Genomic DNA, 16,093 nt, shown 5'->3' with positions numbered 1-16,093 from the left:
GGGTAGAGACATAATTTTTGATATGCATGAATTATACATACTTCATGCAAATCATTGAACAAATACACAGTGGCCTTCTATTTGTTTCCATAAATGAAGCCCTGTCTGCATAGCTTACAGGAAGTTGATTTAATTAATGCACAACACACCACCTCATTGTTCAAGTATCTCTAGAGAGTGAGGCGATCAAGTAATTCAAGTTTTCCAGATAACTGACGTTTATCTTTTTAAATTTCCAAGTATATTTATTTTAGTGATTTTTAACCAAAATCTTTCTGGAACTAAGATATTCAAGGCTTGTTAGATACAAAAAACAAAGTTTAACATATCTACAATTATCCAGGGCCCACTATGATTATTCTGTGGCATCATATAACAATGCTATAGGAACCACACAGGTCTAGGTGGGCTGTGTGCTCTTACACAGTAGAGTCTGAAACACACTTTGAGGATCTCTAAGCCTATTTGGAGGAAAGTTCTGTCTCCTTCCTCCAAGATCAGCTGCCACTTCATACTACTCTCTGACTGCCCTCCAATTACAATTTTTAATCCGCTGCTTTATTTTTCGCGTAATACTACTGGAAAGATTCAGAGACTGGCATTTCCCTCATGTTTTCAATGCAGGAGCTCTCTTTCAGGGCTTTGGAATAGTGGTTACCTAAATCAGTACAATCATTTCAACTTAAAGAAATCATGCAAGTTAATCCCCTTTAAATACCTCTTACTATTACTGATACTCACTGATCCCGGTGTCCTTACAGTACTGGACCAAGAACTGTCCCATGACTCTTAGTAGATGATTATATTCTTGGACGTTGAGAAATTCCTGCTTATTATGAGATGGTTCCATGATCTCCAAAGGTATATTGACAATCCCAATCACACCTGCACCAAGCCTAGGAAAATATAGACATATAGAAGTTTGGGGAGAATATTTTAGAAAAAAAAAATTAGCTAAGGGGGGGGGGGAAGCAAATATAATCAGGATTTTTAATTTTTTTCCCAAAAATAAATTAGCTCACTTGGTCTGAAACATGCCAAAATTTAACAAGTTATTTAACAATGTATTTTGTTACACAGATCTATGATGATCCCAGGTATATTTGGTCTCATAATACAAAATGGTTTTAGTACATCATTACTGAATTAATACGCATCCTTTGCCAAACCTACCACCTTACATGGGGAGTCAGGGTGGGTGGGAAAAGAAGGTCTCTTAGCATTAACCACCACTAAGAATGCTTTGCTGCAAGAAACTAATGAGAATGGCCACAAGTAACTTTCTTCATCCTCATTTCATCTGTCAAGTTGGATTTCTCATCATTGCAAAAGTCCAAAGGGCACATAATGGCTGGACTATTCCTGAGAGTAACGGGCATCTGCCTGTTAGTCTTATGGATAAACTCAATTTTCCCCCTACATTTTTAGCTGTAACTAGGATATCCTACTTAAGTGATATAACCTGTTCTGGGGAAAAGTATCCTGACTCTTAACTCTTTAGGAACCACACAATAACCTTTCCCAATTTGGGGCCTTATTAAGTTTTTCATCACTTCCCCCTCCCACTGAGCCTTTCCTTCACTATTGATTGTGTAAGTCTAAATTAGGGCATCATTTCTTCCGGGAAGCCTGACCGATTTGGTTATTGCCCCTCCTAGATGGTCTTTTAAACCTGATGCTTGCCTCTAGCCTATATTCATTCATTCATTCATTCATTCATTCAAGCTGAGCACCTGGCTCTATTCCAGGAACTAGAAATAGAGTAGAACAAAAAATGTCGCAGCTTATGAAGTTTCTCTGCTATTGAAAGGTGACAAGGAATGATGCTAATAAAACCATCAATGTACAAAATCACTTCAGATGGTGATAAGCGAGCTGAGGAAAATAATGCAGGTGCTGTAATATGTAAAATGTGATAGATAGCCATAGTTGGTTTGGCTCAGTGGATAGAGCGTTGGCCTGCAAACTGAAGGGTCGCAGGTTCGATTCTGGTTAAGGACACATGCCCAGGTTGCAGGCTCAATCACCAGTGTGGGGCATGCAGGAGGCAGCCAATCAATGGTTCTCTGTCATCATTGATGTTTCTATCTCTCTCTCCTTCTCCCTTCCTCTCTGAAATCAATATAAATATACATAAGTGATAGATATGTGAGGGGAGTAGTGATGACAGGGGCTAATTTTATTTAGGCAGTCCAGGAAGACTTTCCTGAGGAGGAGACTTTAGGCCTGGTGCTCAGTGGCATGCTAGGACCATCAGTAAGATCTAAAGACAAAAGGCTCTAGGCAGAGGAAATGGCAAGTGCCAAGGACGTATGGCAGGAGCGAGCTTAGGATGTCTGAGAAACAGCAAGTTGGGTGCTGTGAGGGGAATGCAATGAGAGGGTGTGCATGGGTGGGGCAGGGTGTTACAAGGCCAGGCAGAGACCAGATCACTGGAAAACCATGGCAACTACCTCTATTCTGCATGCATTGGGGTTTTAAGCAAGACAGTAAATTAACTTAGTTTTAAAAGATCATTCTTGCTATTTCCATACAATATGAAAAATACATATTTATGCACTCATCCCTTTCGCTGGACCATAAGTTCCTCAGCAAGTGGTAGTAGGTCTTCCCCATCCTGTCTGCAGACCTTAGCTCAATGCCTGGCCCGCAGAATACTGCAATGTAAGTGCTTGTTAAGTGAACATATGAATGAATTGCTAATTCCTTGAGAGTGCGGAAGCAAGATGAAAAATTTCCCCCGAGCCATTCTACTGGTCACGGTTGTCTTGTCTGTCTCTGTGCTTCCCTATGGTCTCTTTTCAAGACTTTACATAATTCATGACAACAGCTTGTGGAGTTTCAGCCCATTGGGCAAGCACCAGACTGTATTACTTCGGAATTCAAATAGGCTGCAGTGTTAAAAAATACATGCTCATGTTAGCAAGAACCTATACATAAAGGGGCTACACAGTTGCTTTGTAAGACTATGGAACCTATACCTGAAGGGGTTACGAGCTGCTTGGTAAAACTATGAATTTTTTTTCTAAAATTTCTTTAACGTGCCTGCATTGCTTTTTACTTGGTAACATACTAAAGCCTTAATTTGAGTAAATGGCGCAAAGAATGGTAAAACATCAAGTTGCTCAGAAAAGGCACTGAAAACATTTCCAAAAGTGAGCTTCTTCCTTGGAGTAGGCACACAGCTCCACTGGTGTAAATGAGGCAGATTAATGGCTGTGCAAGGATAGGAAGGGAGAACAGAGGATATGACACCTGCTCCAATTATGTTTAATCACTCATCCAACTCCGCAGACAGAATCACACTGCAGCCTCCTTCCTCCTGCCTATGCTTCTGAAAACAAAGCATACTTACAAGGACTTCAGTTTCAACTGTGGGCCCACTTTTTCATGCATCTTGATCAAGCGGTTATTACTGTAAATGAACATCCCAGCGTGGTTTCGGTTTTCGATGTTCACTCCAAAGAATAGAGAGAGTGTCCTTGCTGTTTTTAATTGTCTAGCATTATATTTAGGAAAGTTAAAGATATTTTTATTAAGTAAAATATACAGTTTATAAAAATGTGAATAATTAAACTCAGAGGGCAACTATTAAAGGAATTATATATAACATATCCAGGTACTTTGCAAAACCAAGTGAGTGCACTAAACATCCCTGCATAGCCATGTATTCTGCATAAATATAATGGCCAATAGCCATGCCAGGCAAACAGAAGCATTCCTAGATTCAAAAGCAAGTTTGCCAATAAGGACTAGAAAATGCCATATAGTTGTAAAATGTTAACTGACCTAATTGCAGCACTTCTGAAAACTGATGACTTGACTATTTTTAAATGCAGGTATTTTTTACATTGGATGTGATTTCTAACGCCTAGCATGTTCTCAAGCCTCCAAGTATACTACATAGGAAAGTGCCAAAAGAGATCCTTTACCTTTCTTTTTTCCAAAATCAAAGGTAAATGGAAGTTAATATAGCAAATGTAGGCAGATTATGAGTTCCTGCTTTTCTAACTCTGTCCTGCAATACTGTGTTTTTCTTGACTTTTCTATTAAAAGGGTAAGATGGAAATTGAGACAAAGCAGAATGTATTATAGTAGAAACAATTGGAGTAACAGAAGGCCGTGTGGAGCTATGAAAAGTGGCTGGCTATAAGAACCAGAAAGATGGACCTGGCTTCAAATACAAAAATACAAGCCCGTCTTTGTAAGAACCACGTGCTAACTGTGATGTGTCACTTCAACTTTCTGTCTCATCTAAGTAATGGAAGAAAACACCTCTCTAGCCACATGGAATGCCATGAAGACTAAAGGAGATAATGTCAAATATAAACCTGGAATGCATTAGGTGCTTAGCAAATGTTTTCTTTTCCCAAGAATGACTGCAAATATAATTCTTCCCCTCCACCCATCCTGTAGTTCCTTTCATGCCACAAAAACAGCTTTTTGTTTTCAAATTCATGCCCACCAGCTATTACAACCTATATCAGATACTTACTGGACTGATTAAATGTATCATTAAAGGACGATAATAAAGTTCTATCAGTTCTTCCATGGGATATGATATGAGTACATCAGACTTTCTGAGGAAGTATTAATATGGGTTCATAATTATGTGTTTTTAAATGCATGTACATGTAGGGTTAAATATATGTGGATCAAACTTTCAAAAGTGTCTACTCAATAATTAGACCCCCATTCTTTGACAAAAAAGAACACAATGTAAGGAACCCCAAAACAGGGTGTTACAGGATATGACAGTCACTCCTTGATATTAAGTGGCATACTGATTGCCTTCAAAGTTTTTTTTTTTTAAAGCGTTTTGCTGTAAAGATTTCACACCAACTGGCTTTATTATTAATAAAATATAGGTTGGTTACATTTCCTGCATATCATTGTGACTTCAAACAAGCCATCAAACAGCTTTTTCTTCCTGAAGACTTTAAAGAGGCCTTTGCTTTTCAATGAAGATTTCTCTGACATTCACTTAACATTTATTTTGATAAATGCATAATTAACTTTTCAAATTTAAGGTTTGGAGGAAAGTGATGGTTGTATAGCATTTCATGGTTCACAACAAAATAATGCTAAAAATTAGTAATATTTCCCTAAAAAACTTGTTTCTCAAAGTTAATGCAGTTTTCAAAATCTGACCTTACTTGAAGAACAATTATTTTCAGTTTTACTTGTGAAACACCTGAGTCAACCTTACAAATGTCAATAATGGTGTTGTAATATATACAATAATATAGGCTTGCTGCGGGAAAGCAATCGCTGTTTCACTCAGAGAGAGATGTGGACAGGAAGCCAGGAAGGCTGGTCAACAACCTTAATTGCTCTAACCACTCACTGTTCAGTTGAAACATTGTTAGCTGAAGCAGCCTCCACCTTTGCTTGTCCTATGTTAATTTCTGTTATTGGAATTTCCTGCCTAAGGGCTATAGATGTTTCCCATAGTCTCAATAAAAGGGATAGCAAGGCTAGAGCAGTGTGTAGTCCTCCCACTGGAGGTGGGCTCCCACTTGGCCCCCAATATCACCAAATTAATACTTTTCTAGTCTCTCTTCATTTGTGTGCAGCCCTCTCCAGAACCCGAACCCTGAACCACGTGGGATGTGAAAGGGGTTCCAACAGCTTGCAATTTTTATCTTAACTATGTATAAGTGATGAATTTACTTGAAAGATTTTCTATCATAAATTTTCATCAGTACCAGCAGAGGGAAGAAACGGGACCAACTCTCCAGAGTTTAAATGGCAAAGGACACCAGGAACATGAAGTTGTCAACTGATCCCCTGGGCAGTTCACTTCTTCATCTGATCATACACTGAACTAACTTTTTACTCAGTATTCAGAAATTTTAACATTATGTGAACGTATGTGTAGATGCAAATATATACTTTATAAATACTTTAGATTGATTATGTTGGTTGGGGGAATTTGATGCTTAATATCATAAGATGTCACTGAGTATGTTGGTTGGGGGAATTTGATGCTTAATATCATAAGATGTCACAGGTTGAGAAAGAGAACTTGTCACAAAAACCACCAAATCTGACTTACTCAGAAATCAGAATTTGTTTTTAAAATAGCACCACAGATTCTGGCAAACAGAAAATCATATGTCTTACCTCTGTTTCTCTTTAAGAATCTTACGCTTTGCTTCCACATCTTCCAAAGCTTTCTGTAATGCGTCCTGGAGAAGTACATTTGGTTAGGAGAGAACATTATGCCACTAGATTAACGAAAACTGATCTGATATTTATTATCCTATTCTACAAATGTTTCACAAGGGAAACAGTAATAGGTCACATTGCCTAATGCAATATTTCCACAGTAGATACTCAATAAATACTTGATAAATGACTAAGTTTTAATAGCTAAGAAGACAACCTAAATCCCAGCCCGCAGTTCTCATCTTGCACTAATTCCGATGTCCTTTCTGCCTTTCAGAGAAAGGGCTATTGCTCCCTGTAAGCCACAGAGGTTTTTCTCTTAAACTTCCTGACAGCTCAGGAAAGTCATTCAACGTATGGAGGCTCTGGCTTTCATCTGTGAGAACAGAAAATGCTGAATCACTCCATCAATCACTAAGGCTTCTCTCAGGAAAAAAAAATCATGAGTGAAAAACTTTGTTAGACCTGAAACCGATATTATTTTATTAACCAATGTCAGTCACCCCAATAAATTCAATAAAAAAGAAAAAAAATTATGTGAAGGAAATGTTTCCTTCATATAAAGTTCCCGATACTCCCTCAACTTTCCTCTTAGGATATCCCCTCTAGGCTTTCTCCCTCTCAGTGTGTCTCAGTACCAGCCCCTTCTGTCTGTCTTCTCTTTTATTTGATATATTTGGCTCATTCACTGCCCTATCTCTAATACACTCCCTCTAACCAGACAGAAAAAAATGCATTATTATTTCACAATTAAGAATAGAACTTTTAACATGCTCCATCCACCTGATGTGAAAAATGGACATCTCATCTGATGTGTATACTTCTGATTGAACATTATTTTCACTGACTTCAAAGTAAAAAAAAAGTAAATGGCTGGTATTTCATTAAACTTCAAATTCAACCACTCAACTGCCAAGAGGAATTTTAGAGGTCAAATGCAGAGGTCATTTGCTTTGCTCTCTTCTCTGCTTTAAATGAACCAGTGAGCATCAGAGCAACAAAGTGAGCTGGTCAAAGACTTCCCTGCTCTTCCAGTCCGCACTGAGAGCACAGGACAAAGAGGCAGTGAGAGGTGACAGGTTAAGGCAACAAGAAAGCAAGGTCCTGACCCATTAGAAAGTCTGTTTCTCTGGTTTCCCAAATACATAAAACCAAGGAAACTTATTTCTTAGAAACAAAATGACAAATGATTAAACTTTTAAGTTGATAGCAAGATAGGTCTAGCTTTAATTTAAAAAAAATAATAAGTGGGGGTGGGAGGGCAAAGTAACAGAATTTGGGGGAAACCATGGATAGCTTTGGGGAATGACCAGGAGCCACTCTTTGATTTAATTCCCAGTCATGACCATTAGACATGAGAACTCCATCAGATACAGCCCTGGTCTTTACATGCTTTAGGGCAAATCTTGGAAAGAAATCATACACTGAGTCCGTAGAAGAGAATTAAGGAAAGATGAAATAAAACCTTTTTTTTTCCCCTCCAGAAACCTACTATCCCTTTGTATGCAAGCAAATAAGTAGTGTAATGATTCACCATGCTAGAAAGCTTTGTATATTTTTGGTAAAAGTTGGAAAACTTAAATTCATGTCTTGCAGCAATATTGTTTTCTCTTAGTTTCCATGCATTATAATTAATAACAATAGTTCTTTATAACCTATCTCACTCATGGGTATACTGCAAGAATTACAGAGAATGTTTATGAACTGTGTGGAACACCTCATACGAGAGCAGCTTTGTGAGCTGGAAGCACTGTTATTAATATTCATAATTACAGCACATAATTCCCAACTCTAAAAAGAAGGATTGTGTATTAGTCTTCTCCCTGCTCTGCCCATTTATTTAGGTCCATAGGGAGCTATGATTTGAAAAGATATTTTCAAGAAGATTTGATAAGTTAGCTTTTGTCTGCTTTTCATTCTTTCCTCCTATTCCTTTTCTTTTCATTTTGAAGAAATAAGTTGTGACTCTCTTCCCAACTGTTCTGAATTCACCCCACATTTTGTTCATCTTTGCTCTGTCTCAGCCTTCCCCCACTTGCTGAGTTTTGTCTCGTTTCTCTCCACTCGTCTATTCTATTTACCTAAATTCAAATTAACTTAAGACACCTGAGCTTGTCTGCATTTAAAAATTTAGGGAGTAAATTACAAGAGATAACTGTGAACAGGAAAAAGCAAAGGACACTGTTTGCCATTTAAGTGTGTCATACCTTGGCAGGAGAAGACAAGGGAGTTCTATCAGGCTGGTTGACCCTAATTCGAGCATCTTTCAATACGAGTTCAGCTAGAAGCAGAAGCAATGTAATTACACCATGAAATTCTTTCAAGCAATTTTCAGTGAGTATTCTACATACTTACATAGATATATAACCATGACCAGGGAGAGATTACAAATAATCACCTAAAAAAATCCTACATTCCTTCCACAGCTCTTACACATTCTAAGTGTAGGGAGTGTACTTCCTCTTAGACATGGCAATTTAAAGGGCAAAAACACATACATATAAACTCAAAAGTCACAACTGGCTGTTGGCTGACTGAAAACTATCTAAAATCCATAAAATACGGATGTAAAGCTACTCCTCCCTCAGCACCACTGGGAAACGATGGTTCCGTCCTCACTGTGAAGAGAATCGAATGTGTACAGCTTTCCTCCCTAAAAAGGATGCAGCACTAATCTCTGAAACTATCTAGCTCAGCATCAGTGACAACAAGGGTTCCTAAAATAGACCCATCCAGTTCCACTTGGATCATACTTAAAATAATAAATAATAATAATTTAACAGAGATGGGAAAATGTGTATATAATTCCTTAGAGGAAGAAACTACATTTAATTAATTATGGCTATTCCTACAATGCCTAGAGCAGCATGTATCTTAGAATATATGCACAATTAATGTTTGTAAAATGAATGAACAATAATAAGGTAAGCCATAGATAGTTATATACCAATATTTACTGCTTCTTCTGCCTTTTTAACTTCATTTTTAAATGCTCCTTTAAAAGAAGATGTGATATACAGATACTTTCTGAAAAATAAAAAATAACATAATCAAGTCAGATTATCATTTTAAAGTATACTACAAAAATATTCGTTAAGAACACTATATACTCCAGAGATACATCATTATTAAGAAAAACTATAGAGTAAGTTGCATCCAGATGATAAATAAGAAAACTTTATGCCTAAAAAGAAACTCCTTACCATTTAGTACTTGAAAATTTTGCTTTCTTATTGAATTTATTGGGGTGACATTAGTTAATAAATTATATAGGTTTTGTTGTACAAGTCTATAACACATCATCCGTATATTGTATTGTGTGTTCACCAACCCAAGTCAAGTCTCCTTCCATCACCATTTATCCCCACCCCCCCAAGCCCTCTTCTACCTCCCTCCTCCACCTTTCATTCTGGCAATCACTATACTGTTGTGTCAAAGAGGTTGTTTTTTTTCCTTAATCCTTTCATCTTTTTAACCCACCCTGCAAAACCCCTCACCTCTGACTACTGTCAGTGTGTTATCTGTGTCTGAGTCTGTTTCTAAATATTTGGTTTGTTAGTTTATTTTGTTCATTAGATTCCACATATAAGTGAAAATATATAAGCCAGCCAGAGAAAGATAAGTATCATATGATTTCACTTATATGTGGAATTTAATGAACAAACTGGACTAACGAGCAAAATAGAGACAGACTCATAGACAGAGAGCAGGTAGACAGCTCTGGTGAGGAGGGATGCTGGGGTGGGATTGAGCAAAGAACAAATAAGAGAAAAAACTCATGGAAGCAGGCAATGGTGCAGTAATTGTGGGGGAGAGGGAGATAGATAGAGATGGAAGAGGATGTAGGGAGGATAAGTAGTGATGGAAATAAAATATAAATAAAATGTAAAATAAAATAAAAAAATAAAAATAAAATAAGAAAAAAAATGGTGGGAAAACTCAGACACAGACAACAGTATGGTGATTACCAGAGAAAAAGGGGGGCTGGGGAGTTTGAAGAGGATAAAAGGGGAATAAACAGTGACAGAAGAATACTTGACTGGGATAATGAACACACAATTTCATAAAATTACAAACCTGACAACAATACAAATTTATTAAGCAACTAGGGTGTGCCCAGTGCACAAATTTGTGCACCTTGCAAGGAATTGTGAGCTGCTGGGCTGCAGTGGGCACAGGAGTGGGTCTCGGCTCATCCTCCATGCCTCCACCTGGCCCCTCCCACCATGGCCCCTGCTCCCCACTCTGCCCGCAGCCCCACTCCCACTGCTGCTGCTCCCACATGCTGACAGTGCAGGCCCCGCTTGCACTCACTGACTGCGTGGAGTGATTGGGGCCAGTGCCACCAGCAAGTGCGAGTGGAGCCAGCACTGTCAGTGGGTATAAGCAGTGGCTACTGTCTCGATTACCCCTAAGGAGCAGGGGAAGATGGAGAAACCCTCAGGGGCGATGGAGCTGTCACCAGCAGGGGGTGAGAGGCAACTGATGGCCCCAATTGCCCCTCAAGGGCAGGTGGAGGTGGAGAAGTCCTGAGGGGTGATTGGGGCCAGCAGCCTCCACTCCCACTCATTGAGGTGCCAAGAGATCAGGGCCAGCCCTGGGCACCAGCAATGGGTGTGAGCTGTAGCTCTGGCACAGCAGTGGGTGCAAGTGTGGCTGAGGCCGGCAGCAGGAACCATGGCACATGGGAGCAAAGAATTTTCAGTAATCACCAGAGGCTCACCCCGATGACAGTGACCAGGGCCCCACCTTGGTCTGGCACCCCTGCTCAGCTGCTCCCAATATGGCTGACACCCACCATATTCCACATGTGCCCCCTGATGGTCAGCACACATCATAGAAACTAGTTGTTCAGTTGTTCCACCATTCAGTCTATTCGCATATTAGGATTTTATATATATATAGATGTCACCCCATTAAATTCAATAATAATAATAAAATAAAGTATTAATTTCAATAAATAAATAAATAATTTAAAAATTCTGCCCACACAAGTGGTCACTTATACATGCAAAATAGGATAATTTTCTTATAAAGGAAAATATCTATGCAACTGCTCCATTCTCAAAGTTTCTATCGATAGTTAATACACATAAACCTCTCATCCAGATCAGCACTGACACTGAATTAACTGGAGTCTCTAAAACTCCAGTCATCTTTAACTGAAATGCTGAGAAACACTTATTATCATTTTAAGCTACTCAATCATATTTTCTACTTTATTACCACTGCTTTAATAAGAGCAAAGACACTCTAGAACAATCAAGGAGCTGGAAAATATATATACCTATAAACTCCAGTTCAAAGGGAGCAAAGTATAGGTGAGGAAAGCATTGTAGAATATAATGTTCTCTGAATGAAGTTGAAACTGTGTATCTCTATATAGAGGCTTCTTGGAACCCAGGATTTTAAATATTGACTTAAGTCATCATGGAGAGAAAATTCCAGAACGATATTTGGTTTGATAATGCTCAAACTGCTATATACCTCATTGTATAACTTTTGCCTTATACCTCAGACTTAGTACTTTCAGGTTTAGAAAGGCATCACATTTTCAGCAAGAGTTAGGTAAAAACCTATAGGTCATTTCTGGAAACCATATTATCTTAAGACAAAAAAGGGAGGTATTGGCTCAGGTAGAGGAGAGAGTCTAAATCTATGTGCTTCAGGTACAGGTAATAGATGGTCCATGTGCCAAATTGGACCAGTCAGCTCCTTTGTGGTATAACCTAAGACCTAAGAATGATTTTTCCACTGTAAAAATAATTAATTAATTAATTAATTAATTAATGAAATTCAAGCTGAAACCAGTTTGGCTCAGTGGATTGAGCATCAGCCTGCGGACTGAAAGGTACCGGGTTCAATTCCGATCAAGGGCATGTACCTTGGTTGCCGGCACATCCCCAGCAGGGGGTGTGCAAGAGGCAGCTGATTGATGATTCTCTCTCATCGATGTTTCTAATTCTCTATCCCTCTCTCTTCCTCTCTGTAAAAAAATCAATAAAATATATATATTTTTAAATTAAATATATATATAAAAGATATGCAAATGAGGCTGAGTGTAACCAGAGATTTACTATCAGACCCTTTACAGAAAATGTTTGACAACCCCTGTAAGCTATGCTAATAGCAATGGATTTTAAGTGATAGCTTAATCTACAATTGCTTTTGTATATTCTAACTTTATGTACACAGTAATGCAATTTTTATCAACAGGTCACATGTAGCTTAAATATTGTCAGCTGGAGTCTGTTGACTCTCTTCCATTATCTCAATAGCAGCAGTGCTGATGTACTGAAGACAGAACACCTTCATGATAAAGCAACTGCTGGTAAGAGCTGGACAGCTTGGACCCCATCTACCTGGGTAAAAAGTCTAGTATTATCCCTCCTAGTGTGTAAGACTGGGCAAATTATTTTGTTTTCTGTGATTTCATTTCCTTATCTGTAAGAAAATGATAGTTGAATGATAATAATGGTATCTATCACAAAAGCTGTCATGAGAACTAACGGTGTCAATAGAGCTAAAGAACTTAGAACAATGCTGGTTTGGAATAAGTCAGTGATTTTTTTATCAGGTGTGCTGTAAGAATTTTTAAAACATGCGACACCTGGGTATTTAGCCAGGGGCACTGACCTCTTTTCCCTTCGATTGTCAAATTTTTAAAAATGACAACAGCTAACACAATAGCCTTCAGTGTAAATGAATCAAAAGTATATTTTTTTTGGTCAGATTGGCAAAAAATATTTTGTGTGTGTGTGTTGCGGAATTTTAGTAATTAGTTTATGGGTGCCATGAGATAAAAAAGGTTGAAAATTGCTGGAGTAAGTATTCAATATGTTATTATCTATAATAATAAAGGCATAATATGACAATTAGACTGGACAACCTCCTGGGTGCCAGAGGGAAGCTGGTGCTGGCAGCCGGGGGAAGGAGGCCTACTCTTGCACCAATTTCATGCATTGGGCCTTTAGATATCTAATGAAAACACATTTCAAGTACATACTCCCTCAATGTGTGTTGAGAGGAAAAAAATGCACTGGGCATGAGGAAATGAAATGAGTAGCTGGATAAATTTAAGAATCTGAAGTATTTGTAGAAGTCTGCCCAGGTACCTATATTAAAATGCTTAATGTTAAAAATAACTAAATGTCATCCTATATTCATCCAATTCACTGGTTTCATGAACAATTCAGTGAGAGGTGGGAAGCATCCCTAAGACATGAAAAGACTGTCCCAGAAAACCAGTGTTGCAGAGTCTCCACGAGCAGGCCATAAACTTGATGTCCCTGAAAACCTTAAAAAGGACCATGCTGCTCCAGAGAGCGCAGGTGACTCCACTTCCATGAATTCGGCTCATTTCAGTATTACTGGTCTATGGCAAAGCTGTGTTAATGAAAAATGAAGATCTTCCAACAGATAGTTTGGCTCTGCCTGCCTTAAAGAGCTTTCAAAAATGACCATTTTATGTCCATTTTGCCCTTATATGCAGAGATTTAACATCTATATAAATCTGAGAGCTATTTATCTACTAAAGTTAAAGAATTCAAAGCCAATGGAAATCAGTAATATCTGTTACCTAAGATCAAGTACGATAGCCATACATTAACTTGTCTGTATTATATAAACAATATTTAAGACTCCAAGAATTACAGACTTACAGAATTTTTAAGTTGAAAGAGACCTTAGAAATCACCTAGCTGAAACTCTTCCAAAGGTAATAATGGATTTAAACAACAATCTAGAGTCTAGACTCTTCTAGGGGCAAAGTTGTGCTCATCTTCCACTGCCAAAGAGCATGAACTGCATTAATCTCATGGCATACCATGGCCCATTCTGAGCTGTTATACCTCAGGCCACGTGCATCTGGGGAAACTAAATGTGCCATCCTGGACACACTGGATTTCATATTCTTGACATTACATCTAGAAACTGCATATTTGAAAGTTACATAGTTAAGCTGCATATTCGAAAGTTGCTATGATAGTAGATCTTAAAAGTTCTCATCACAAGAAAAAAATTTTGAAACTATATTTGGTGATAGATATTATCTAGATTTACTATAGTAGTAAAAAAGGTTTATGCTAAAATATTAAATATAAATAAACTCAATGTGTATTTATAAATATATCCATTCTTTATATAAAATATATACACATAGAAGTACATGATTCAATAATTCAAATATATTGAGTAAATAAAAATTATAAATGAACTGTGATTTTTTTTTATGGGAACTATCATAAGCAAAGCAACTAAGATTCATTCAAGTACAAACCAAATTCTTACTTGAGGTGCTTATCTAACTTAGAGAGTTCACTGCAGTGTTTTGTTATTATGGGCAAATATATATTACACATGATTACTCTTTAGCAAACCTTCTACAATACAGTTTAAATTTTATTTACATCTAGAGGCCCGGTGCACGAAATTCATGCATGGGATGGGGAGGGTAGGTCTCTCAGCCAGGCTTGCACCCTCTCTAATCCAGGACCCATCAGGGGATGTCCAACTGCTAGTTTAGGCCCAATGCTGCAGGATAGGGCCTAAACTAGCAGTTGGACATCCCTCTCACAATCCAGGACTGCTGGCTCTTAACTGCTCGCCTAGCTCCCTGCCTGATTGCCCCTAATCGCGCCTCTGCCTGCCAGCCTGATTGTCCCTCACCACCTCTGCTTCAGCCCCCACTACCGTGGTTTATCCAGTCTAATTAGCATATTAGCCTTTTATTAGTATAGCTAGCAAAAATCTTACTGTCAAACTGTAAAGTCCTGCTATCAGATTATAGAAATTTTACAACCAAATCACCTTAACAATTTTGGATAGGATGGCATATTGATTTTATAAATAAAAACTATATGAAGATAATTAAAGGAAGTTGAGTTACCTGGGTGTATAGAGGCAATGATATAGGTGTTTTGTTTTGACTTTTTTGGCCTGAATAAATATTCTCATCCAAGGGTCAAAATACAGAACAGAGGTGTAGGCTCTGAATGACCATCTCTCTGGGAAACTGTAATGGAAAACATCAAAGGCTATTAGAAGATGCAATAAGGACACATATTTTCAGAAGATAATAAAATCAGACTATCAGGTTATGATAGTTACTCCTAGCAGCCTCAGGAACTTTTCTTCTAAATCTAATGACACAGCAATCTTGCAACACTCGTGACTTCATTAATCAGACTTCTTTACAAATAAGTGGTTGAATCATGAATACTAGGTTTTCTTTTTCTTCTCACATGTAATTAAAAGACAACTGACTGATTTTAATAAAAATGATAACAACAACAACAAAAAGCAGACCTCTAAGGACAAAGGCTTATTTAAATAATCTACACTTTTATTAGAACTGAACTTTTGTTTGCAAATAACTCTTTCCAAGTATACTTACATCAACAGTATAAAATATACTTTCCATTAAAGCTATTGGCCCAGAAGGACAAAACCAAGCCAAATAAACAAAACTATCCCCCTGCTCCAACCTAACAAAAAGAATCTAGGCCTACATGAATAAAAATATTTCCATGAAACTATTTCAGAGAAATACAGTAAAAATATTTCATTTGCTTTGAAAATTATGAACTAGAAACACAAAACTTCATTCTGCAAGTATAATAAGTATTAAAATAAATGTTTATGTCCAAGCAAGGGGAGGAATTTGATGATGTGGTAAGTTGAAAAAGAGGAGAAAAGATAAAAATAAAGGAGGGGAAGACAATAAAATGGGGGCAGAAACTATGTAAAATAGCCTATGCTGAGAAATCACAGTGTTGCTGCATACTAACTGCAGGGAGCTTCTATATTAAAGTCCATTTATGAACTGTACATCTCCTCCAATTAGACAAGAGCAAGCTCAGCCATATGTCAGAAGTAGTGCCCTTTATCTTCTGGGTCCCAGGAAGGGCTACACTGAAGGGCT

The 16,093-nt window shown here is 37.8% G+C and overlaps 1 protein-coding gene across 1 annotated transcript in view; it reads right to left on the bottom strand.

Moving 5' to 3' along the window:
* Positions 1–16,093, bottom strand: part of MORC1 (MORC family CW-type zinc finger 1) — a 146,038-nt gene that overhangs the window by 86,138 nt on the left and 43,807 nt on the right. The window contains exons 7-12 of the mRNA XM_045583783.1: positions 15,059–15,184; positions 9,119–9,198; positions 8,379–8,452; positions 6,127–6,191; positions 3,356–3,499; positions 742–896 (exon numbers count right to left, since the gene is read on the bottom strand). Coding sequence (XP_045439739.1) covers positions 742–896; positions 3,356–3,499; positions 6,127–6,191; positions 8,379–8,452; positions 9,119–9,198; positions 15,059–15,184 — 644 coding nt within the window. The remainder of the gene's footprint in view (positions 1–741; positions 897–3,355; positions 3,500–6,126; positions 6,192–8,378; positions 8,453–9,118; positions 9,199–15,058; positions 15,185–16,093) is intronic.

This window comes from Pipistrellus kuhlii, unplaced genomic scaffold (assembly GCF_014108245.1).
Source record: "Pipistrellus kuhlii isolate mPipKuh1 unplaced genomic scaffold, mPipKuh1.p scaffold_m20_p_2, whole genome shotgun sequence".
In the NCBI taxonomy this organism is placed as follows: Eukaryota; Metazoa; Chordata; class Mammalia; order Chiroptera; family Vespertilionidae; genus Pipistrellus; species Pipistrellus kuhlii.
This window is presented reverse-complemented; position numbering and strand designations above follow the sequence as displayed.